Source organism: Gopherus flavomarginatus, chromosome 3, assembly GCF_025201925.1.
Source record: "Gopherus flavomarginatus isolate rGopFla2 chromosome 3, rGopFla2.mat.asm, whole genome shotgun sequence".
Taxonomy (NCBI): domain Eukaryota; kingdom Metazoa; phylum Chordata; order Testudines; family Testudinidae; genus Gopherus; species Gopherus flavomarginatus.
Window position 1 is genome coordinate 205,926,332 of NC_066619.1, and position 25,570 is coordinate 205,951,901.

The 25,570-nt window shown below is 38.5% G+C and overlaps 1 protein-coding gene across 5 annotated transcripts; it reads left to right on the forward strand.

Annotated features, from left to right (window-relative positions):
- Window positions 1–1,028: 1,028 nt before the first annotated feature.
- Window positions 1,029–25,542, forward strand: TMEM144 (transmembrane protein 144). 5 transcript variants are annotated; one of them, XM_050946593.1, is made up of 12 exons: window positions 1,029–1,324; window positions 6,660–6,860; window positions 8,233–8,355; window positions 9,603–9,702; window positions 10,210–10,290; window positions 12,569–12,650; window positions 13,798–13,874; window positions 15,899–16,017; window positions 17,622–17,741; window positions 20,015–20,112; window positions 21,944–21,997; window positions 23,993–25,542. In XM_050946593.1, exons 2-12 carry the CDS (start codon window positions 6,722–6,724, stop codon window positions 24,074–24,076), a joined length of 1,077 nt encoding a protein of 358 aa, XP_050802550.1. In that variant the 5' UTR covers window positions 1,029–1,324; window positions 6,660–6,721; the 3' UTR covers window positions 24,077–25,542. The 5 variants fall into 5 exon arrangements, with proteins under 5 accessions (XP_050802550.1, XP_050802555.1, XP_050802551.1 ...); XM_050946598.1 differs by having other exon boundaries at window positions 6,660–6,746; XM_050946594.1 differs by having other exon boundaries at window positions 6,663–6,860.
- The last annotated feature ends 28 nt before the right edge of the window (window positions 25,543–25,570 follow it).

Below are 25,570 nucleotides of genomic sequence, written 5' to 3' on the forward strand. Positions count from 1 at the left end.
ATTCCATCCAGGAGAACTGGATTATATCTCTGCTCCCACAACAGAGTGATATTGGGCAAGTCATTACTAATTGTATGTTCCTCATTTTTGGGTTGTCAAGCTTGACTCACCTGGGACTAGATTTGCTGAACTGTTGAGTGCTCATTACTGCATACGAAATAGATTAGAGTGGTGCTTTGAACTTCTGACATGGTTATAAATATGCTAAAACTTCTGAAAAATCAGGTCCTAGGCATTTCAAATTGAGCATCAAGAAGTATGGGAAACTTTTTATCTGAATCTCTGTGTGCCTCAGTTCCACATCTGTAAAATGGGGATAATATCACCCCCGACCTCACAAGAGTGATGTGAAAAATATTGATGTTTGTGAAGCATTCAGATACTATAGTGATAAGTGCTGCAGAAACACTTGTGAGGAAGTTAACAATTCTGTTTCCAGAGCAGGGTTTGAATAATGTGAAGTAAATAAGGTTTGGGGCCACTCATTGAACAATAAGGAGAAAACCATATATTGAATAGCAGCTCATTAAGTGAGCACCCTACATCTTATGCACTGAATGATGCAGGAAAAAATAGTATGTAATCATGTAATTAAGGGCAGTATTGTAATGCACAGGAACAGGCAGGTAAATAAAGGTTGCACAGGCAACCTTCATTCTGGCATTTCCTAAATTTTGAGCATTTGACTGCAACCTCAATAATGTTCTTTTGAGTGTGATAGGTGTGTGTGTGTGCATATATATCGCCACACAAAAAAATTAAGATCTAGTTAAAGCTGCAGCTGCTGCAGGCACATATCAGTGGTGTGAGTACCTATTTCTTTTCAAAGCATTTGAGGGTTGTTGTTTTTTTTAAGAAACGTTTAAGTATTAGAAATCCAAAAAACAAGGAATTAAATTAAGTCTGCACTTCTCAAACACTGCACCCAAACTGCCTTAGTTACTGCAGCCCTTGCTCCTCCTCCTGCTCCTGTCAGTGCCCTTCACTCGTGATCAGACCCAAGCACATGACATGAAGTAGCTGTTGCTACAGCGGAGCCACAAAAGGGAAGAAGGTGGGATACAGAGGTCAGAATCAGAAGGCTATTCTGCTTTATTTGCAGTTTGGGCGTTATCCTTTCCCCTCCACTCTCAACACACATATAGTATGACAAGTTCCCTTCAGTATCAAATGTGCCCAAAAGATAAATGAATGAAAGAGAAGGACGGGTGAGTGGGTGGGTGACAGCCTTGATCACATGAGGAGGAGCAGGAACTGGAGCTGGGCACCGGCAGTTTCTGCAGAGCAAGTCAGTGCAGGAAGTCAGAACTGCAAAGAAACAATTGTAAGTAAAGTCACTGTAAAGGAAAACACATTTGTGTGCCTAGGAATTTTGTAATGTGAGCAAAGAGATTGCAAGGAGGGTCACATAGATACACTAGTAAAAGTAGAATAGTAAGGGGGGGGAACATTTATAAAGCACAAAGTAAAGGAGATGTTAATTTCAAAAATAAAATGGGCAAAGAGAAATGAAACTAAATCCAGCAGTTGGATTGATAGAGTAAATAGGTAAACCTTTGTTATCACTTCATTAAAATCAGAGTACGTTCCTGCCATTTGAATTAAACAATTTTAAATAATTTCAATACTTTTTAATAATATAATCATGCAAAGGCAATGAATGAAGTGAATGAAAGCCCAAAGGAGAGGATATACTGTGCCTATAATGCTTCTGTGGGTATGTTTATGCTTCTTTGAGTATGGTAATTTGCCTAGTTAATGCTTCTGGAGTGAGTCATGAAAGGGGTGAAATATCTGCTGATGTAAATGAGCGAGGCTACCCTGAATTCTCAAGAGCTGAGCCCACTTCCAACAAGACGCAATTTCACCCTAGGTCCTCTGTACAAGTATGCTGACTGAGGAAACAAATCCATTAAAATTGTAGTTATTAAATGGACTATCATCCATGCTGCTTTTGTTTGAAAGGGGGAAAGGATAACAAAGAGTTTGAGTTCTCAGTTAACACTTGAGTTACATTTTTGAAGAGTTGCACAATATTTGCAGATGAGTATGTGAAAAAATAAATTCCACGTGCTGTTATTTCATTTATGATTGTATTTGTGATGACTTATTTCTGGCCAGATTCTGCCATCTGTATTCTAGTTGGGAAGTCCTTTACTCTGAGTGTAATTGTCTTGACATCATGCAATAAGGTACTACTCAGCATGAGTAAGGGAGGTAAAATCTGGCCCTTGGTGAATTGAACTGCATATTTTTTCTATGAGAGAAAAAAGGTAAGTGAGGCATTGTCTTTTACTGGGCCAACCTGCCTTGTCTTTCAACTATTTTGGGACCAAGACAGCTACAACAACACTGCAAACAACTATTTTTTCTATGTAATTTAAGTATATTTTTTGACAACTTAGTCTGAAGAATCATCTTTCAAAAACATTTAATTTAGAAAGGAAAGCATAAGAGACCTTTCATTAGCAAGTAATCAAATCTCAGACTCACATTTAAGTTTCACTGTAATACCTCTTTGATGTGAAAGGATTCTATGATAATCACAGCGAAAATACGCTCTTCAATGAAGAGATTACAGAGGGAATGAATTGTCAATGGCATGTGGTCTCTACAAATACCTGTTTTATTAACAAAGCTTCATAGCCCAGAGCAAACCACAATTTCTCTGAAGTCTTAACAGCATCCTTCATCCATCTTGACATGAAAGTTCTTTGGGGTAGGATCCTTGTCTTCGTAATTGGCTAGAAAAAGCATAGCAAATTGTAAGTACTGTCCTTTTCTTTATACCTGGCCTGCAAATTAACTGAACTGTGGGCTGTTTTCTAAGGAAACATAATGAAAATATCAGCGGGGTAGCCGTATTAGTCTGGATCTGTAAAAGCAGCAAAGAATCCTGTGGCACCTTATAGACTAACAGACTTTTGGAGCATGTCAGATGTATTCACCCACGAAAGCTCATGCTCCAAAACGTCTGTTAGTCTATAAGGTGCCACAGGATTCTTTGCTGCTTTTACATAATGAAAATATACGGCCCAATTTTCAGATTGTATAAATCAGCAAAGCTCCACTGACGTCAATGGATCTCTGCTAATTTATACCAGCTGAGGATCTTGCCAATGCTGTCAGATTATCAGCCTTGCTACTGGCAATACAAAGCAGGCTTAAAGGGGGTTCAACTGGGCATCCCAGTTTTCTCCTTCTTCTGAAGAGGAACAGAAGACTGTTACAGAGACTGTAGTGACTGTCTACCCTGCGGTGTTGCTGTTGTCCCAACATCTGGTAGAACAAAGGTGGTTCATATCCATTTTGCAGTCCTTCTCCTGAGCTGTTCCAAGCAAACAGAGGGTAGATCCAGGAGCTGGTATATAATATATAAATAAAACACATATGGCTAACCTAAATGCATGGAATGTCATCTCAAGGGCAAAAGTTATTGTTTTTTTCAAGTACAGTAGTTAAAAATAGAATCAGAAATTTGGATCTGAACTGAAATCCGGATCCAAGCACCCTTAAATGTTTGGGTGTTTGAAAACGGAATTTACAGCTTGTATCCATATTTCTGAAGAACTAGTATTCTTTATGTATTTCTTCCTCTGATTTTTTTTAAAATACCTCTGCAGGTGCTCATTAATAGCTCTGAGTGCCCATCTCATACATTAGAAATCAATATAATCATAAACAAAGGGCTGCCTGTAAATATATCCCCCTCAGCTCACACCTGCCTCAACCAAGAGAGAAAAGATGAGCTTTGCAGTGTGTCTGGAAGGTTAATGCACCTGGGCTGCAGCTGACTAAAGGGAGGGAGCAAGTCAACCAAGGATCCAATATCAACTTCAGGTTATGTTCCTGTTTTCTAAATGGAGGTCACGTTCCTGCTCTGAGATGTGCCGATATGAGTTTTGCCAACTCTTCTTGCTGCTGCCCCCAGCCTAGCAACGTTATGTTGTCCTTGTCTGGATTGACCCACAGCCAGCTAGTTCTCATTCAAGCTCTGGTTGGATCAGATGTGAGGGAGACATAGTAAGATCCTGATTTTGGAATTAGAGCCTCTTGCTGGGTGAATATGATTTCTGGATGCGCTTATTGTGAAGTTAGGTTGATAGCTCAGGAATTGTTAGAAAAAAGAACACTGCAACAAATATTCTGCAAGAAAGAAAGTACATAAAATTATGTGGAATTTGTATATATCAAAATTGGAGTCTCCTTACTTTGAGTGTTCCTCAGTAGCTGTCAGTATCCTGCTTTCAAACTATTTACGGTATATTATATCAACTGTAGATAGCCTTGACACTTCAGTCCTTAGGGGTGACCTACAAAGGAAAAAAATTAGCTTGTGGCCTTTTTTTCATTTTTCTCTGAGGTACACAGAAAGACTGAAAGGGTCTTTTCCTTCTTATACATAATTCATTTTCTGCTTTGTGCCCCACCACCAGCCTCTAAGAATTAGCAGAAATGACAAGTCCAGTCTTTTTTGTTTTTGTAATTGTTGTTGGAAGACTCTTTGGATAACTATTGGAAACTTTTTCAAACCTTAACTGAAGTAAGGGTGTTCAATCTTAAAATGAGCTTGTCTCCTAAGAGCTTTAGGCAAATGGATTTTAAGGAAAACAGTAAGTTTTAAACAGTTTGAATAAAAATAACTTCCTCTTGCAGTTAATTAGAGGTTTCACTTTCTTTTGTACTTGTGGTGTAATGCAAATACTTCTCAAGTCATGCATAATCTTCCAGGGCACACAATATAGCAATTTTAAATGTTAGAAACAAGCAGAACTCTCTCTTGTTTCCCACCACACACATTTTTCCTTGGGCATAATAAAAGCAACATTTCAGGGCTCCTTTATACACCATAGTGAAGTTCAGAAGAGCACACACCGTTTTCCCCCTTTGAAGGGCAGCTTAAAGCACTGTCATGTTTTATGAGATTAAAGGCTACAGAACTGCATACTGTGTTTGCAGAAATGTAATGAAAGCAGGAAAATCAATACTATGTCAATGTTCTTAACAATCTGAAGATTTTCTTGTGCAAAACCCAGGTATGGTCCCCACACATATGCAGATGAGTACAATGGCTTAGTGAGTAAACGAACATGCTGGACTTTTCATTTTTATCTTTCCTTATCTACTCCACATCCATCCGTGTGGTGTTTGAGTGCTGTATAAAGTTAACACTCCAGCACGGTGTTTCTCAAACTGGGAAGTTAGTCTCTCAAGCAGTTCCAGCATTAGTTATTATTAGTTGCATTACAATAGTGCCTACATGCCCTAGCCAAGAATGGGATTCCATTATGCTGGGGTTTTTTTTCTTTACAAACATATAGCAAAATACACTAAAAACTCTCTGAAACAGCTTCCATTCTAAATAGACCAGACAGACAAAGGATGTGAGGGAAAACAGAGACCTAGAAAGGTGGAGTAAGTTACCCCATGCTCTTCTCATGGTGGGGTACCTCCTACTCCAACCGTAAGGAATCTCCTGCTTTTTTTCTTGGGTGTTCAAAGAGAAAACACCCCAACGTCTTCCAAAGGGAAACATTTAAATAATTACATTCATTTCGCTCCATGTGGAGAGTGAACTTTTCACCTGCTGATACAAATCTCTAGTTTCAAGCAAAACCTGTGACTCTGCTGCAGCAGTTGATAATAGTGCCAGTCCAACAGAACTGATAGTGAAATTCTGGAGAAGGTGAAGTAAAGTATGGGAATGGATGTCGGGGAACACAGCTCTTCCTCCTCTGAAATAAAGAAAAACCCAGGAAATAGCTTTACATTAAACTCTCTCTTAAATCTGCAAAAAAAAATATGAAATGCCATTTTCCCCTCACTAAGACTAGGTTACATTTCAGAAGAATTTTACTTAAATAGGTCCAGAGCAGCCCTTCCCTTGGGGAAACCCCACAGAAGTGGGGCTATGGAGTGAAGAAAAACTCTGCAAGCTTTCCCTCACTGTGATCTTCCCAAAAGTTTCCATGGAGATTTAAGGAAGAAACTTTATGGGTTTCTCCTTACCTTCAGCAGAAAAAAACCCCAGGCCCCTTAAACTCCGTGGATTTTAAGAGCTTTAAGCCTAGGCTTCCATACTGGCTCTGTGGAATCATTGCACTGCCCACCTTCCCCTCCATTCTGGTTTCTAGGCAATGTGGTTGACGAGAGTCTCACTGCCAAGACTTCCTCCGCCAGAGGAAGATGATTGCATTGAATTGCCTAATACGTGCTGTCATGCAAACCTAAAAGACATCATCCTGCTTGGTTCCAGACAGACTCCCATAGCAACATTCTGGAACTAGGATCATTCCAATATTAGCACCTGTCCATAAAGAAGCACAGGCCTTCCCTTAATCTGGATACATCTGAGTATTCATAATTCTGTATTATGGCTGTGTCTGTTCTCTAACTACTCATGTTTTATATCTCCATATACTCTTCTGCTTGAAGTTGCTTTTGAGATCAGATATTTAATGTGTATTCCTTTAGTTTCTCACTTATCTAAATTTTATGGTGGTAGCTCATTAGGCTACATTATTCCTTACAATTGTTTTCAGCTTTTGAGAAGTAGAAAGCAGGACCTTTTAAACCCCCACATTACTAAAAATCAAACTCCATTAGGACTTCTATGATCCAATGAAATATATTTATTTAATTCTGGTCTCTGTTTCCAGAAGCTGTCTGAAAGGATCTTCATTAAAAGAGCACCACCACAAGAAGCATTTTCAGAACAGAAATGAACAGCTGGACAGCAAATAACAGTTCCATCAACAGTAATGGAACAGATCTCTCTATCGGCTTTATCTCTTCTGCAATAGCTGTCTTTTTATTTGGGACAAACTTTGTACCTGTTAAGAAATTTGATACTGGTGATGGTAAACAATCTGGTTTTTTTTAATAGTTTTACCACTTGTAAGAACAGTGTTTACGTTTTACACACTTTCGGTGAGAATATGGAATCTGCTGGTTACTGAAACCTCCCAGCTCTATCAGCATTAGCCCCAGCACAGCCTTCAGCTATAGAGAGAGGTGGAAGAAGTACAGCATTTTTTCCTCACAACAATTAGTTTTGTAAAAGCAATAATAAAACTCAAAGAAGTGGAAAAACTTTGAGAAGCCCTTCTTATGTCTTGCCATCCACTTAAGAGACAGAGAGAGTGTACTACAGGATGCTGCAAGATGGAAAAGGAAAAAGTGAAGTGCCTTTCAATCCCCCACAGTTTGCAAATTCTCAAATACACACTGAAATGTGTATTATTTACCCTTTATAGCTGGTGATCTATTAAATATCTCCATCCCTTGAGTCACGTTATTGTAGATAACATTAAAAGCCATCAAAAGTAGAAACTTGAGTACTTCTGTCTTGGCAATCTGATAACACCAAACAACCCCTTTAGTTTCCTACTTATGATTTATGATTTTGCCACAGCACTTCACTTGCTTTATACTGGGGTCATGCTATATCTAGGTATATGTGAAGACATATTATTATTCATTGGTTACCAGAATCCCGTGATCAAAAAAGGCTTATCCCAAATTATTTTCTGTAACCATATCTGCATTAGAGGGTGGATCCTAGCCTCTGTTTTCTCCTCTTTTTGTGCTAATCCAGCACTGCAAAGGGGACAAAAAAGTTGGTTTAAATATTCAACCAAGAATTTCCCTTGTGTAAGGGAAGTCCTTGGGGGAGGAGGGGCATAAAGCCAGCAAATACTTCACCCACTCCTGGCCCCTCCGAGTACAGGATCTGCTGGGAGTGAGAGGAAGTTTGGCCAAACTGTACAGCAATCTGGCTATCCTGTGCAAGTTAGAGTAATATCTAGGCTGTTCTAACATGTTCATGGTTGGGAGTGGAAGGGAGGGAGAGTAACTCAAGTCCATCCTCTTCAAGAGCTAATCAGAGCTCATGTGCACCTGAGGATCTGGGCTGTATTAACCCTGTCCAAGCAAATGCAGTTAGCAAGTGTACGGAGAATGTGAGAACCCAGAAATAAATGACTGGTTGACTGCTAACATCTTGCCCCAAAATATAACCTTTTAAAAATATTGTAACATGGCTATATAAACTTCATAAGGGCTAGTTCTCTAAAATATGTGACCAGATTTCAATTGTATCTGCATAATTTCATCTGAGATATATTATATGAACAAGAAACAACAGGCTCACACATACAATACTTGAAAGAAATCTTTTTTAAAAACCATTGATGGTAACATATTCATTTATTTGTCTGTTTTCCCCTCCAGGAATGTTCTTCCAGTGGATTCTCTGTGCTGCAATATGGATAGTATCATTGGTGGTGAACCTTATTCAGAATAGCCCTAGGTTTTGGCCTCTTGCTATGGTTGGGGGTAGCGTATGGGCTACAGGTAATGAGGAAGAGATCCTACTTCTTCAGAGACACAATAAAGCTAATTCCTTAGAGGAGGCAGAGATGATAACATTGAAATACTAAATGGATCTTTATTTTCTACACTGTTGGATCTCTGCCATTATTGTATGTATTACTGTGAACATGAGATTTTACAGTTTTATCGTTGACAGTGGTCTTCAGCAGCCTTGTTTAAAAACCTAAAGTAATACAGGTACCAAATAATATCCATGTTTTAGAAGGGCTGAAGAAAAAGAAGATGCTAAAGTTACCTTAGCCATATGGCAACATAGGCAGAATGCTTACATTTTAAATAGCTATAAGAAACCTATTGGCCCAAGTTTTTCAAAAGCCCAAGTTAAACTTCTAAGTAAGTGGCCTGATTTTCAAGAGTGCTGAACAGCCAGTGGGAGCTGCTGGGTGATAAGCACTGTCTGTGTATTTCCTAATTTTGTCCTCAAATTGGATTGATATAAATTAAACCTTAAAAAAAATCGTCAAAAAAAAAAAGCATGAAATGACTAGACAGTCTAAGCTGTAGTCCCGTGCAGGGCTTTTTAATAGGAAGCATCACTGCATAAAACAGACAGATTCTTCTCCTTAGGGACAGAAATAGCTCTAAATTGCCTTGCTGTGTCTTCATGCCATTGGTGGAAGCAAAAACACCCCAGGTTATATGAATTAAAACCTAGTTGGTGAAATTTCATATAGCACCCAGTACTTTGAGTTCAAACTTGAGTCAAAAGGCAGAGTAGAACCAACTTAACCCACTTTAATGACAGGGAAACTCTTTACAGAATACAGAAATTTTCAGTTCAGTATGTACATGGGAAAATATAAAAACTCAAGAATACTGGTCTCTTCCTATTCCTAAAACATGATTATTGCACAGTTAGACATAAATGGCATTCTCTTCTTGAGAGAGATTTAGAACCAGAGTACCAGGCATTCTTGTAGCGTTGTGGTATACTAAAGACCTTACATACAATGCCTTCAGTACCTTCCTTTGATAAGCACCATAGCTTTCAAAATTGTGGATGATGAAGAATTGAAGAAAGTGTGTTTGTGTGTGTGTGCATTTGTTAAATATTTAACAACATCATGTACTGCATATTGACTGATGTTCAAAGGATCTGGTCATATAAACCATACTGGAATTCAAAGTACACATATGAGTGCTCAATTTTAAAACCAAAATATTTTGGCATTAAAATAATTTTGCTTTTGCGTTTTTCCATATTGCAGGTAACATTACAGTTGTTCCCATTGTTAAAACCATTGGTTTAGGTCTTGGACTCTTAATCTGGGCTTCTTTTAATTTGCTAACTGGCTGGGCAAGCTCAAGGTAACTGCATTTAAACTTTAAACGATCCAATGTGAATGCTGTCATTTCTTCATTAACAGCTCTAATGAAAACACTCAACATGAATGCAAAAGATATATGAAATAGAAAAGAAATTTTTTTCTCCCAAAGAAATATTCAGGTTAATTGTAATCCACTGTGCTCCCTTATTTGTGAGATTCTCAATAAGAAGAAAATCTTTACTGGATCTTCTTTGCAAAAGACCCTAGATGCTCACTCATCATATTTTTCATGTCCAAGTAAAATGCTGTTTTTATTTTCATTGTTTTCTTTATCATCATAATTGTACATGGTTAAACTGATTTCTTTTAGCCTGGACATTTACATTTACATGCCTCTTGGCAAAACTTCACTAAGCATGAGCCCAGTCCTGATAATCTGGACTGTAGTGGGACTACTTGCATTAGTAAGGATTTCCAAGACTGGACTCTAATTTAAAATTTAATACATATAAATTGAATCAAATAAAACTATGGTTAAATATTCCAGGTTCGGCTGGTTTGGAATTGACCCAGAAGAGGTATCAAAACCCATCTTAAATTATATTGGAGCTGGACTTTCAGTGTTAAGGTAAATATTCTTCCTAATAATAAACAACTTATTTGATTTAAAAGATCACTGATTTAATTACTGAGGTATTGATTTAATAGGAGAGGATGTGTGTTAGTTGAATGAATTTTTCAAATGCAGTTCATTTAAAATGTAATAAGTTGTCTTACCCAGTGAGACAGAGAAATATTTTCAGAATTAGACAAATGTTAATTCCAATTCAATGGCAAAATAGGTCTTCATAAATGGAGAAGCACATTTTTATGCCAATGGACATGTTAAATACCATCCCAGATGTAGATTGATTGATTGTCATAATGAAATTACTCAAATGTTTCACTTCGAAAATTGTTGGGAAAAGCCTTCCCTGGAAAAAGCTATGATCTCCTGGTGGAATTTGTCTCTCATCAATCCTTCAGAGAGGTGGAGTTTGCTTCTTTGCCCCTTTCTATAGACTAGGCCACAAAACCATTCCTCAAACCTGGCATACTCCATAGATTCAGCTGAATCCAGGGCCATCCACACCATCTCTTGTCCCCAGAGGCTCTGCAATCCCCAGCAGTGAAACTCTGAAGCCATACTGCCAGAATTCCCCAACCATGACATCCTCCAGGAGCCCCTACAGGGCGTCCAATTCTTTATTTATTTATGGGAGCAGCTATTCTATGCAGGACACTTTCCAGGCACTTAGGGCTTGGCTACACTTGCGAGTTAGAGCACATTAAAGCAGCCCCGGGCACCCTAGTTCACTGCCCATCAACACTGGCAAGGCACGTAGAGCACTCTAACTCCAGGGCTAGAGCGCTCCTAGTACTCCACCTCGGCGAGAAGATTAACACTTGGTGCACATTCGCTGAAATGCCCAGGAATCAGTGTGAATGTGGTATTGCATTAGTGCTCTCTGATCAGCCTCCGGAAACGTCCCATAATCCCCCTTAAGTCAAGTGGCCACTCTTGTCATTGTTTTGTAATTACTGCAGGAATGTGGATATGCCCTTTGAAAGCTCTGTTTCTGACAGCTGGCATGCTTATCTGCTCCGAGACAAAGCAACCATTACTGTGGAATGCTGTGTGACAGAGAGAGAGGCAGGGGGGAGGAGGGGTCTGCTGCTGTCTGAACTTACAAGACAGCATGCTGACATGATCTCAGCCCCCCCCCAAACCCACAGTCTCTCCCTGCACATACACACAACACGCTCCCTGTCACACTCCACCCTACCCCTCCCCACCCCCATCTACATCTGCAAGTGTAGCCATACCCTTAGGGAGGATGGAACTCACAGTTTAAGCATTTCATCTAAGCTTCATAGGCCTGGAGGGGGAACAATATGTGTTTTCCTAGTGTTCATGGAGGAGACTGACATCCCCCCCTTCCCAATATTCCTTCCTATCCTCTCAGGAGGGGGAAGAACCATGCATGATGGGGACCCGCGCCATTCCTTGGCATTGAAAAACAAACCCTGCCAATCCTGATTGCACGTATTTACCTGATCAAATGTGAAAGTTAAATATGTTGGTAATTACTCCTATTTAAACCTCACTGTTCCACACTCTTACCAATCACAGAACTAGGCTTCTGAGAAGGGGCCTAACATTTTCGGTTGAATTTAACTGAAAAACATGCAAGACTATAAAAAACAAAACAAAGAACAAATCAGAGTGCTCCTTGAGAAAATGGACCTAGAATTTCTATTCTCAGTTTATGTCCCAGGCCAAACGAAGTGCAGTAAGCTGTTAAGTCTGCTGCACAGAAGCTGTAAAAGTAAAGGTGTGTTAAAAACATCCTTATTGTGAACCGTTTAGTTACCTTCTAGAAACATTAATTCTGGTAAATGTAGTATGCTTTTGCTTTTTGGAAAGAAGGTCTCATTCATTTTCTCCTCTCCTTACCCCTCACTCCCACCCCAGAGAGGGTGTATATAGAATTTCCCTTAGGATATTCCAGTGTACATCTGATATAGTTTGAAAATGCAGTACTGGGCTATAACAACTGTCTTTAGAAAAATAATGCGATGATATATCAGAACAGTGACATTTACATCCTATTAATATGACAAGAGGTAACTATAAGGACTCTACTACATTTTTAAAAGTAGATTTGATCAAAGTATATACTTGTGTTTAAATTAATTAATAAGATGAATCAAGATAGCTAAGGGTTCATTTCAAGGTATACTAAAGTGTGACATTGTCAAACAAAGGATGAAAAGTAAGGAACAAAATGAAAATGAGGATTATGCCTTCAACTATCGTCATGAACTGATGTTTGGTACATGTTAATGTATTTTTCTCTTCACAGCACTATCATATTTCTTTTTGTAAAAAGTGAAGTTCAAAGTTCTTCAACTTCATTAGAAGTCACTCCATTACTGAGAGAAAGGGTAAGTACTCTGACTATTGTTTTACTTCACTGAAAATGTGCATCAGCATAGAAAGAAAAGCAATTACTTGATGTTACCCAGATTTGTCAACATTCATGGTCAAATGGAGATGCCTATTTATATGAACTTCAATTTATGTGTCTTGTAAGATCAACAGTATTTAGCAACAGAAACAGCTTTTCACAACAGTCTGGTTGTTACTGGCTTGGCATGTTGTATAGGTTCACAAGTCCTTTTCCATTATGACACAGGTTTAATAAATGATTGAGAATATCCCCCCATGTCAGTAAGGGGAAATAATTTTAATTACAGCTTTTGGAACTAAAACTGAGCTTTAAAAGTAGAATATTAGATAAAAGGAAGCAAACAATGCGTCTTGGCAGCCAGATTCTCTGCTGCGCAGCAGAGTGAGGAAGCTAGCGGGCAGGTAATTATGGCTCCCTGTTTCTTGACCCTGCCCTTAGCACAGGTTAGAGACCTGAAACTGGTGCCAGATGGCTATTGTCCCTTAGGGCGCATGAACCAGGCAAGGATAACTGGGGCACAGCAGCACACTTCAGTCAATCTCCCCCTCACTATGCTGCCTGAACTGGGAACCACAGGGAGGGAGGTATAGGACCCAAATATGCCCTCTGGGATTCCTCCTTATCAAGGGAATCTTCAGCAGGGGATTTGTGGGTGGAGCAAAGGAGGCAGAGAGTGGCATAGAATCTGTTTGTATTATAGAGAAGGATTCAGTGTGTGCACAGGAAGGCAAAAATAAGCAGAAATGGTTATGGATATGAAATGATACTAGTGATGGCAAAGGACCCACACAGTCAACAACAACACTGGAAACAGAGAACAAAGAAAACCTCTGGATTGTAGCACCCACCAAATTTAAGGGAAAACATGTTTTGAAATCCAAATTTGTACTTGGATTCTCTCTCTACAGTGTGTTGAGTTAAGCCCCAGAGTCAGACACCCTGAAGCATTTGAAGTCCTGAGCCAATCTTTTTGGCTTGGGCCTATCTGTAAACCCATGTCTCCTGACTTTCATTCAGAAGATGTTTTTTCCCCAATGTGTGACTATTCTGTTTTAAAGGATGCACTTTTTTTGGATGTTTTCCAAAACATTTGACACTAAAATTGTAACTGTTGTCAACAGTCAGTCAACAATTCTGAAAATACCTATTCTGATGCTTCATGGGTAGACAATCTTTCTGCAGTACAAAAAAGAGTAATGTAAGTAGTTACCATTTCTTTTCTTCATTCTGGCTAGTAAACCTGGGTTTCTTGAAGTTACTACAAAATAGTAAAGGAACTTCTGTGTCCTGTACCGTATGAAGCACATTCTCACACTGTAACGAATGATAATTTTTATAAATGTTAGTATTATAATGAAGAGGCGTAACTGCAAAACTGCTTAGGTACATTTTAACTGGATAACAGTGTTTGTTCTTCTAATTCTTCAATGCACTGTCTCTTACTGACCACAATATTAATTACAATTACAAATTATCTATACTGTCTTGTGGAGATTACTTAAAATAGATTTTCAGTGACTTTTCAATTGCCCCAATGTGTGTTTATGCCAATCATATGTAGAGATTACAGAAACACCGGATGCTGTGGTCAGTTTGAGTGCAATACTGTGTTTATTTTCTCTTAACACAGACTTAGTTTAGGCTTGAAATTAGGCAAAGGTTTCTAACTATCAGAGGAGTGAAGTTCTAGAACAGTCTTCTCTGGGAAACAGTGGAGGCGAAAAACCTAACTGGCTTCAAACCTGAGTTTGATAAGTTTATGGAGGGGATGGAATGATGAGACTGCCTACGATGGCATGTGGCCCATCAGTGACTGGCAATAGCAAAAATCTCTAACAGCTGGAGACAAGACACTATATAGGGAGGGCTTTGAGTTACTACAGAGAATTCTTTTCCAGGTATCTTTCTGGTAGGTCTTGCCCATATGCTCAGGGTCTAACTGACTGCCATGTTTTGGATTGGGAAGGAATTTGCCCCCAAGTCAGATTGGCAAGAGACCTTGGGGTTTTTCGCCTTTCTCTGTAGCATGCAGCAAGGGTCACTCGCAGGTTTGAACCAGTGTAAATGGTGAATTCTCTGTAGCTTGAAGTCTTTAAACCATGATTTGAGGACTTCAGTAACTCAGCCAGAGGGTAGGGGTTCATTTCAGGAGTGAGTGGGTGAGTTTATGTGGTCTGCAATGTGCAGGAGGTCAGATTAGATGATCATGATGGTCTCTTCTGACCTTAAAGTCTATGACTCTATGAGACTTTTATCTGCTATCCTTATGCCCTTTAGTGGGTCACTCTGTATAGTGGTTCTAAATGTTCATAGCTGCCACCACATCTTAATAGAGTTCATTGTTGGGTCTTGTCATTAACCTGGAATGTATACTCTCTAGGGCAGAGACTGTATCTTTGTTACATGCATATACAGCATCTAGCTCAATGGTGCCCTGGATAGGGCCTCTAGACACTACTGTAATATAAAAATAATGTGACAGAAGGTGTAATTTCTATATCATTACTAGTTTTAGAGTATCAGCCATGTTAGTCTGTATCTGCAAAAAGAACAGGAGTACTTGTGGCACCTTAGAGACTAACACATTTATTTCAGCATAAGCTTTCGTGGGCTACAGCCCACTTCTTTGGATGCATAGAATGGAACACACAGACAGGAGATATTTATACATACAGAGAACATGAAAAGGTGGGAGTACCCATACCAACTCTAAGAGGCCAATCAACTGAGATGAGCTATCAACAGCAGGAGAAAAAAAACCTTTGAAGTGATAATCGAGATGACCCATAGAAAATGTGAGGAGAACTTAACATGGGGAAATAGATTCAATTAGTGTAATGACCCAACCATTCCCAGTCTCTGTTTAAACCTAAGTTAATTGTATCTAATTTGCATATTAATTCGAGTTCAGCAGTCTCTCTTTGGCGCCTGTTGGGTCACCTCAGTTATCACTTCAAAAGTTTTTTTTTCTCCTGATAGTTCATCTCAGTTGATTGGCCTCTTACAGCTACTTCCACCTTTTCATGTTCTCTCTATGTATAAATATTTTCTTGCTGTATGTTCCAGTCTATGCATCCAATGACGTGGGCTGTAGCCCACGAGAGCTTATGCTCAAATACATTTGTTAGTGTCTAAGGTGCCACTAGTACTCCTGTTCTTTTTGTCTTAAGTATATTATCGAGTCTAATAATGACTTCCCCTCTCTCTCTCCCTCTCTCTAAGAGGCTGTACCCTAGCAGTAGTAGCTGGAATATTCTATGGTTCCAGCTTTGTGCCAGTGCTGTACATCAAGGACCATGGTAGAAGAAATGGAACGGTATACACAGGAGCAAGTCAAATTGGTAAAGGCCAATCCGCCATTTTTATTTCACTTTATAACTACTGTATATCCTATTAATTTTGTAAATAGATTTGGTGATTTTTTTCCATGCGTCCTGGTGTTATGTGGTGACAAAGGAATCAGTGCACATGATGCTCCACTACCTTGCCCCGTTTGTAGTCACTTACAGCTGTGCAAACTGGGTCGATCAGGCCCAGTGAATGCCAAACCTCACTGATGTTTAGACACAATTTCATTCACAACAAAATGTTTTTTCTTTGAAGCATTTTGAAATTTAGTCACATTTTCTACTTATTTTTCTTGTGAGGCCATCTAGATTTTCACTGTTGCATTGGTAGGCAACATTCCAAATACATTAGGAGCCTAATAATATAAATGTTTGGTTTCTTCATCGATTTTTCAGCTCATGCTCTGCTTTTATTGTGCAGAAAATTTATTTATATGATGTTTATATTAATTGTCCCCTTACTTAATGGGAGTAATTATGAATTATGGGAAAATATAGAGACCCTCTGCTTTAAGAGTGGATATGCATTCAGCTGCAGCCAAACAAGACAGCTCAATTTTCTCTCTCGGTTGCAGGCTTCCAGTGGCATTAATTCCACCTGGGGTGGGTGTGAGAGAACACAAGGGCTTACTATTCCATGCTCTTCCAGCCTGGCCAGCACAGCATCAGAAGTGAGTAGGCTGAGGGCATGAGCAGCCCAAGCAGGAGAGAGAGACTGATTTAGTGCCTACTAACTGAGTTGTAAGGAGCATTTCAAGCCATCCTTCGCCAGGGTTAACTTCCCCCCACTTTGCAGCCCTATCTGCTTCTCCTCTGTCTTCCAACAATTCATGCAAGTATTTTGTACCACAGTCATTCTCTTGCAATTTCTTGTTGGAGTGGAGCCTTCATAATTTTTTCTCCTCACAGTGCTGGAGTAATAATGAACCAAAGTCTCTAATTAGGCAGGTGGACAAGTTTCTTGGCTCCTGCATTCTTCATCACCACGCTGCCGGGCAGTTGGGGTGGCTCCTCCCAAGCCTGTCCTGACCCTGCTTCCTGGCAGGAGCTCAGGGACCAGAGGGAAGGGTCTGGCCCGCAGGCCATAGTTTGCCCCCACTGACCTAGAAGACAGCGCAACAAGCTCAGGAGTGCAGCATTAGGACAAAAACAAGGGATTCCTTTTCTTCTTGAGTCAAAAACATTGGTGCTTAAGTGTGAGGTTTCAGCACCCAAATCCCAGTTTTAGGCTCTACTGTGAACCACACTCTTGAAGTCCCTTCTAATCCCACGTTTATATGATTTTATGGCGTAGTCAACGCAGTGGAAGTCCCTTACATAATTTAACTTGCATGATTGAACAGCTCCATCTATAGTAATATTTGCAGTCATGTTTGTGTCACATAGATAATGCAACAAGCTCCCTTCCTTTGTTTTTCTTATTTTTGTTTTATTTAAAATGGATGGACGATGACCACACTTCAAGTTATTAGTAGTAATGCCTTGTGCATATTTGGTTTTATGCACACTATATATGAAACAGCATAGAATAAACTTAGTAAAAATATTTACAGTTACTGTGATTTTATATCTTTACCTCTGTTCCATTTCTGTTTCAGATTTAGACTATGTCTTTGCACACTTTAGTGGAATCTTTCTCACAAGTACCATATATTTTTTGATCTACTGTGCAGTCATGAAAAATAAACCTAAAGTTTACCCTGAAGCCATAATACCAGGTATGACTATTCAATAAAATAGATATTAATTTAAGTTAATTCCTGTAATAATTGCAGCTGTATTAATATAATTATTCCAAATCATACTCTTGGGATTATAGTTAATCTTGGAAGTACATTCTCTTGACTTTTGGTATCTTTTGAAAGAGCACATGTGAAGAGGTTGGGAAACAATGAAAAATTGTGGTCCAATTTGAAATGTGATGTTGCGTGTTAAAGATGTTCTGAAATTAACACTTTACCAGAACTGAGAACACATTGCCCAGAAAATTATAATAGAGTCCTACATATTGTACTAACCTTTGAAAATTTTAGAACTTCTGTGGGGAAGGAGTGAGGAGAAAAAAATATATCCTCTTTGCGAAAAGCCAGATGGTGAAGCAGTGTCACTGCAAATGTAAGAAAAATAAACAGAAACTGAATCAACAGAAGCTGTAAATTCAGCGTATTTGGATTACCTTTATTTTTCCAGAACTCAATGTCTAAGCAGGATTTTTGTGACACCCATATAGTTTAAATAATCTTAAACCAAAAGACACTTTGACCTCAAACTCTTGTCCTGTTATTAAATAATAAGTGATTAACTGATTTTTTTTTCTAATTTAATGCTATGAATAACACCCATGGAACAAAGCAAAATGAACAGATAGAAATCCAGGCTAAACATTTCCCAGACCCACATATGAATGCAAAACCACAGTTTCCTAAACAGCAGTATATTAGTAAAGCAATTAATTACTCCATATGTGTGTTCTTTCACTTTGGTAATAATGCATTATTTTACTATATTATTGCCATTTAGAAAAAATATTTTGTTCACATAGGGGATGGGAAGAGGTTCTCGGCCTGAATTTCTGTATGTGTTCTTTGCTGTAAGTGTTAAGAGAACAAAAGTATAATAATTAAATCTGCCTGGAACAAAGACTAGAGTCTGAAAGAATTATTCTTTTGATTTCAGCAGAAGTTTTTCTCTTTCTAGCCCACCCTATCAATATTTGCTTTTGCTAGTAACATTAAGGCACATATTGTACTTCATATTTTGTTTTTATGTAGAGGAACAGAAACATTTAAGATGATCAATATTAAATGCAAACATTGTATTATGAAAAATATTCTAAATACATTTACATCAGTCCTGACTGTTTCAGTCAAATCCTTCTGTGGATCTTAGAAAATCTGCACAATGAGATCAAGCCATATCTCCACCCAGGACTGGGCTAGCTGTGACAGACTTTGACAATATCCTCTAATATCCTGAACAAACCTTATGGAATTAAAGTAAATTTAAATAAAATTAAACCTTATTGAATTAGGTTTAATACCTTTGGGGTACGTTATATTAAAAATGCAATTCTGTATATGTACCTTCTCTAGTAGGGAGAGGGATGCTAACATACTTGCTCCATTATCAACCCTTTGAAGGAACCAACAGGCAAGAAAAAGGGTTTTGATTGATAGCCTGGTTTTAAACTGACTCAGGGCCTTCTTTCTGATCCAGCAAACGGACAGGACTCCTGGTCCATGGAGAGTTCCAGTCCTTAGGGTAGGGTTGGAAGGACTAGGCCCACTGGGATCTCATAAAACTGGGTGTTTGCTCTGAGCTGAACTTATAACCACAAGGAATCCCCTTGGGAGGGAGATTGAAGAACTGCTCTCTCCAGAATCCATGTTAGCATTGGTAAACTTATTAGCACGTGTGTGGGTTTTTATTGTTTTTTATATGTTTTCTCTGTAATGCTTTTTACCTTAAGAACAAAGTAAGCGTTCATAGAAAGTTCTGTGTGGTACCCTGTAACTGTAGCAATTACACCTGTTACCCATTCTGAAGAGAAAGAAGCAAGTGTCCTGGGGCAGCCTGTCTGTGCTGGGAATAATCATGTACAGGGAACTGTGCCGCCTGGAAATTCTCCAGTGAAAAGAGAGAGACGCACACAGAGGTCCATCCAAGAGCAGTGGTTGGGAAGCTGGGAGCCTGACAATGGATGCCCTTGCTGAACCACTGAGGGGAAATACAGATGCAGTTTCCCTGAATTGTGACACTACCTAACTGCTCACCCACGAACACTCCCTGTGGTGTTACCATTCCATGGCCATTTCTCTTGAAAAGGATGATTTTATCCCATAAGGTTAGATTTAGATAATCAACCGTCGACATATTATTCAGATTCTGTTTTACATTTGCACACAGTAAATGGTGATGTCTTTCACTGCCTGCTGTAGGTGACCTATATTTTGTTGTACATAGTTTTCTGATTGGAATTTGATATTTCTAGGATTTGTTGCTGGTGTGCTTTGGGCAATAGCCAATTGTTGCTGGTTCATAGCTAATCACTACCTCAGTGCGGTGGTCAGCTTTCCAATAATTACCGCAGTGAGTACCTTTTTTAAAAACTTTGTTCACTGTGTCATTATTATTTAAAATGAGGGTTTTCTTTTCCCTTTTGGGGGATAATTTGCAACTTTGAGGTGTCCAGTCTGTACAGCCAGTCTGTAAACTTTTCTTAGGACCCCTAGTTCTGTGTCTCCTCCGTTGCCTTTGGCTTTTAGGAACGTATAATTGTGACAACAACCATCTTGGGTGGCATCCAGGGTTGAACTAGTGGCCTCCAGAGCTAAAAGCAGTAGTAATTTTTTAAGTAAGAGAGTCAATCTCTGTAATAGACCCTCATCCTCTGAAGATGAGGCACGGGGGGTAGGGGAGGAGACACTGATCAGTCAGTTACATGATTTCATCTTGGCAGTTACACTGTTTACTGTCTTCCTCACAATTTGTGATATTTTCTGTCTTTAATATTTATTTTGCATAAAGTTATGAATTCAGATACTAATCCTTTTGTGTGTTTTCAATACCTAAAAAATGTTCTTTGTTAAAAAGATTAATGGCACTATTTGTGTAACTGAGATGAGCAGCAGTTGGCCAATTTTGCCTATTTTATTTACATGTATGATACAGTGCGTATGAGCAGTTAGTCTTTTGTAGCTGGGTAAGTTTTATCCTCCACTAGATAAAGGGCCACTTTGCCAGGTACTGTATATCAGTGTAAGAGATGATGCAGCAAATGAGCTGATTCTTAATGTATGTTTCTTTTTGTAGAGGAAAACTGTAGTCTTGTGGTGTCAATCATGATTTTAGCTTCGGATGAAATGCACTTCTTTTAGTTTGAATCAACCTCTCTACTCCATTTTAGAGGGGTTGGCAACTGGGTTTCCAGACAGCTCACTGTCCCACACTTGTTATTGACTCTCTCCCCTCCCCCCTTTATTCACCTTGCATGTATTAAGTGTAACATGAGAACTCATCATTGCTGTGTATTTTAAAGTGACATCTTTTTGTTCATAGTATGATGATTTCTTGGTGTGTATTTAATAATTCTTTCCTTCAGGAACTGGATGTCATAATATAGCTTTCACTGGGAAAAGAATGTTATTTCCAGGTGCTCTTCATTATCACTAAGTTTGCTGTCAGCTAGGAAAACTGTTGTATAACGTCATTGATAAATGGTAGTTTTATGACCTGTGCACCTGGCCTGACCCCTTGTGGATTATCCAGATTCTTGCTAAATAAAGGAGGATGTATTTGTAGCCTTTCACTTTCAGGACAAGTGATTAAGGCAAACTTTGTTCAACTAAAAAAAACAACGAGGAGTCTTTGTGGCACCTTAGAGACTAACAAATTTATTTGGAGAGGCTTATGCCCAAATAAATTTGTTAGTCTCTAAGGTGCCACAAGAACTCCTCATTGTTTTTGCTGATACAGACTAACACAGCTACCACTCTGAAACCTTTGTTCAACTAGTTAGTTGTAATAATGAAGTAAGTATTAGGAATAACCAGGGTAATGGCTAAGATCATGTGCAGAAGCCTGAGTAGCCTCCTCCAACCTGGACTGCAGATGAAAATCTGAGGTGAGATTTACTAGTTGGAGAATATCAAGAATGAATATAGTGGCAGGTTCAAGGTGCAGCCTCTGCAGTCTAATTTAGGTCCAGATCATACCCTTTCTTCAGATTTCCTCCCCCTTTTCTTCCTCCTGCAGGATTTACTGACCCTTCCTTTGAAATGTTTACAACAGTGTTTATGTTTTGTTCATGAGCATTTACAGTTGCATTACACAGGAAGGAAAGGTCTGAATTAAGTACTGAGAAAATTGTCTATTTTGAAGAAATGCTACATATATGAACAAAGCTATCTTTGTTCTTTAGGGCCCTGGCTTTGTAGCTGCTATGTGGGGAGTCCTGGTATTTAAAGAAATAAAGGTAAGTCCAACAATGTCCTAACTTTTTACCTATATCTGACTTCAGGAATTGCATGTGAAACCTGAGACTTGAGGATACATGGTACAGTGCTGTCACCATGAGACTTCTTCTGCACCTGTCATAAGAGGGCAGATACAAGATGGAGCTATAGGACCGTTGTTATGCCAGAATATTTTTTTCTAAGAAAAAGTTTGATGTGACTGTGTGGAGCTTTCATTCACTTTAGAAGAATTAAAACTTGAATTCCATATCTGTATAAAAAGCAGTGAGATAGCATGAAGGACTTTTAGCAGGATCAGGAGGCAAGAGCCCAAGAACAAATGGATTATTTAAGAATATAACAAAAAGCCTTTTGGATATTAAACATGTTTTAGATTGACATGGACCAATGTACTAAAACATGTTTTAGATTAATGGAGTACTATTTTTGGATGTCTGAAAGAAGATTTTGGAAGTCTTATGAGTGACCATATACTTTGCTGTAATTTAAAAAATTATATACTTTAAAAGTTCTACATTTTGAAAGATTAAAAGGGGAATACTGCTAAAATTAGTCTCTGATGTTTAGAGAGATTAGTAAATTCTACCACTATAATTAGAGCTGGCTGAAATATTTGTCATAAGTTGTTTTTTTCCCCCTAGTTGAACAGTTGCTTGCTTCTAGTTTATGAAATTTACATAAAACTGAAGAGCTTTGATTGGGAGGGGGGGCGGGGGGAAATTGAAAAGCCATTTTCACTTTAAAAGTCACCCTTGTGAAATTTGAACAAACTTCTAGAGCTAGTGGTGCCACTGTCACATGAGTCACATTGTGTCGTGGATTGGCACATAGACCCATATAAGGGATTATGCACCTAATTCCCATTAAAATTAATTAGAGTTAAGCACTTTTACTGAAAAAGGACCTAAGGCCCAGATCTTTAAAGGTATTGGCACTTAAGATCATGCAAGTACATGAAAGTGTCATTGACTTCAATAGGACTACAGGTACTCACATACTGAAGCATATGCTTACAGGTACATCCACACTGCAATAAAAACCTGCAGCCCAAAATCAGTTGACCCAGACTCGCAAGGCTCAGGTGATGAGGCTAAAACTTGCAGTACAAACATTCATGCTTGGGCTTGCAGCCAGGCTTTGAAAGCCACCCCCCTTGCAGTATTTCAGAGCCCAGGCTCCAGACCAAGCCCAAACATCTACACTGCAATTTTTGAGCCCTGTGAGCCCAAGTCAGCTGGCCTGGACCAGCTACGACCATGCCACAGGCCTCATATTGCCATGTGTATATACCCATAAGCTCATGCTTAAGTAAAGTTGGTAAATATCATTATCTGAGATATATCTATCTATCTCTATATCTATATGAGAAAAGTGAGGCTCAGGGAGGTTGGCTGACCCAACATCACACAGCAGGTCAGTGTCCAAACTAGGATTAGAACTCTAGTTGCCCAGTTAATTTGTAAAAATCTATTCAACTTACTGCTTCTTTTGCTGTTTGAGAATTGTCCTTGAGTAGAATGAAATTTCTCAGAAATATTCAGTTATTTGCTGAATAGTTTTTGTGACTAATTCCCATATAAAAACAGATATGGCTGTGTCAATTACTCACGGTGAGCTGCTTTGTGAACAATCTTTATGAACCCAGGCCAGCTCCCTTTGAAGTCAACGGAAAGCCTCCCATTAACTTCATGGCATTATTTAAGCAATGTTTGGCTGGGTTTGAATGAACACATCAGTTATGTTTGGTTCCCTTACTGGAAGACAATAACTCTTCTGTTATAAGCACTAATGTTATATGAGCTTGCAATTCACTTTCCATGAGTCTTCACTTAAAATTTGTTTCTGATAAATGCTATTTCAGAAAACTCACTTATTCATGCAATCTACTATGAACAACCCAACTTCACCTTCATTTTACTCACCCATCTTTTTTTAAAACACTGCTTTATAAACAAGTGATATTACATTTTTCTTCTCTTTCTTTGACTATATAGGGTTTGAAAAACTACCTGTTACTCTCCGTAGCATTTTGCGTCATTTTGGCTGGGTCACTCTCCACAGCATTTTCTAAAATTTGAAGGGATTGCTTGGACCAGCAGATGGTGCTACTGGGGAATAAAAACACTCTAAGAAGACTGTGATCTCTGACACTTTCTGAGATGATTAATAGATCTTCACTCTCACAAGAGACTGGCGAATATTCATAATTCATGTTTTTTTATGCCAACTGAGAAAATTCAGCAGAATTTGTTTCAGGCCTGAAACAAGTAAAAGATAGTGCAGAATATTTTTTTAAAATATATTGGAAGGTGCCAGTGTTGTCTTTCTGGGTGATTTTAGGAGCAAAAATTGGCCTTCAAAGGGTTTCAAATAATTTTTATAATTTTCTGATATAATGCATTGGTCTATAAACTATCATTGAATCAGGATAAGTTTTAATTCATCTTTGCAGGTTGGACGATAAAGGGAATATTAATTCTGGCTTCTTAATATTTTACTTTGCAAGGCAGTACATTTTTTTTAATATATTGTGTGTTCTGGTGTATTAGGGCTGATATACAAAACAATCTGGTAACAAAGTAACCATAACATCACTGAAGCAAGGTTTGTTGGGAAAGGGTGTTGTTTTGTATTATTAAGACGTTATCTATTAACGTGTAAGTTTACATAAAAAATGTATCGGCTATTCACTTTATAGTTTGAATGTAAAAGCTTTGTTGTTGAAATAGTCAACAACGTTTATTGATGATCATTTCGTTTTGTTTTATTGAAAGAAGTAGTTTACAGTTCCACTTAAATTATGCAAATATTAGTACCTTGGGCATCATTCTTGAAATATTTTCTAAAATCTACTCAGTTGAAGTAGAATTGTGAGGAATTATGCAAACAATTTATTCTGGAACTGGAGCAATACCTTCAGTGTAAGAAATGTAAGTTTGTTACCAGGTTACATATACAGTTAGTTAAACATTTGTTGACAGGCTGCAACTATTGTGCATTTTCTGAATAGTCAGACTTTTTCATATAGCACATTCCATGTTAAAGGTGTGGCTGTCACAGTAACATTTTGTAATTGGTTATACTAAAAATTCATGGTAATTTCTATGTTGTCAAACAGGTTTTGCTCGAGGGCAAATTGCATGTGATGTATCTTGACTCAATTTGCATGTACAATTCCAAAATAGACTGATTTCAAAATAGCGGTGTTAGTCTGTATCCACAAAAAGAACAGGAATACTTGTGGCACCTTAGAGGCTAACAAATTTATTTGAGCTTAAGCTTTCGTGGGCTACAGCCCACTTCATCAGATGCATAGAATGGAACATATAGTGAGGAGATGTATATACATACAGAGAACATGAAAAGGTGAGAGTTGCCCACTCTAAGAGGCTAATTAATTAATTAATTAAGATGAGCTATTATCAGCAGGAGGAAAAAAAAAACACTTTTGTAGTGATAATAATAGAGTGAGACTCCCCCTAGTGACCAAACAATTGAAAGGAGCAAATGCTGCCTGAAAGGGCTTTGCTTCTTGCAGAAGTTTCCAGGAACAGAGGGATGGAATCCACAGC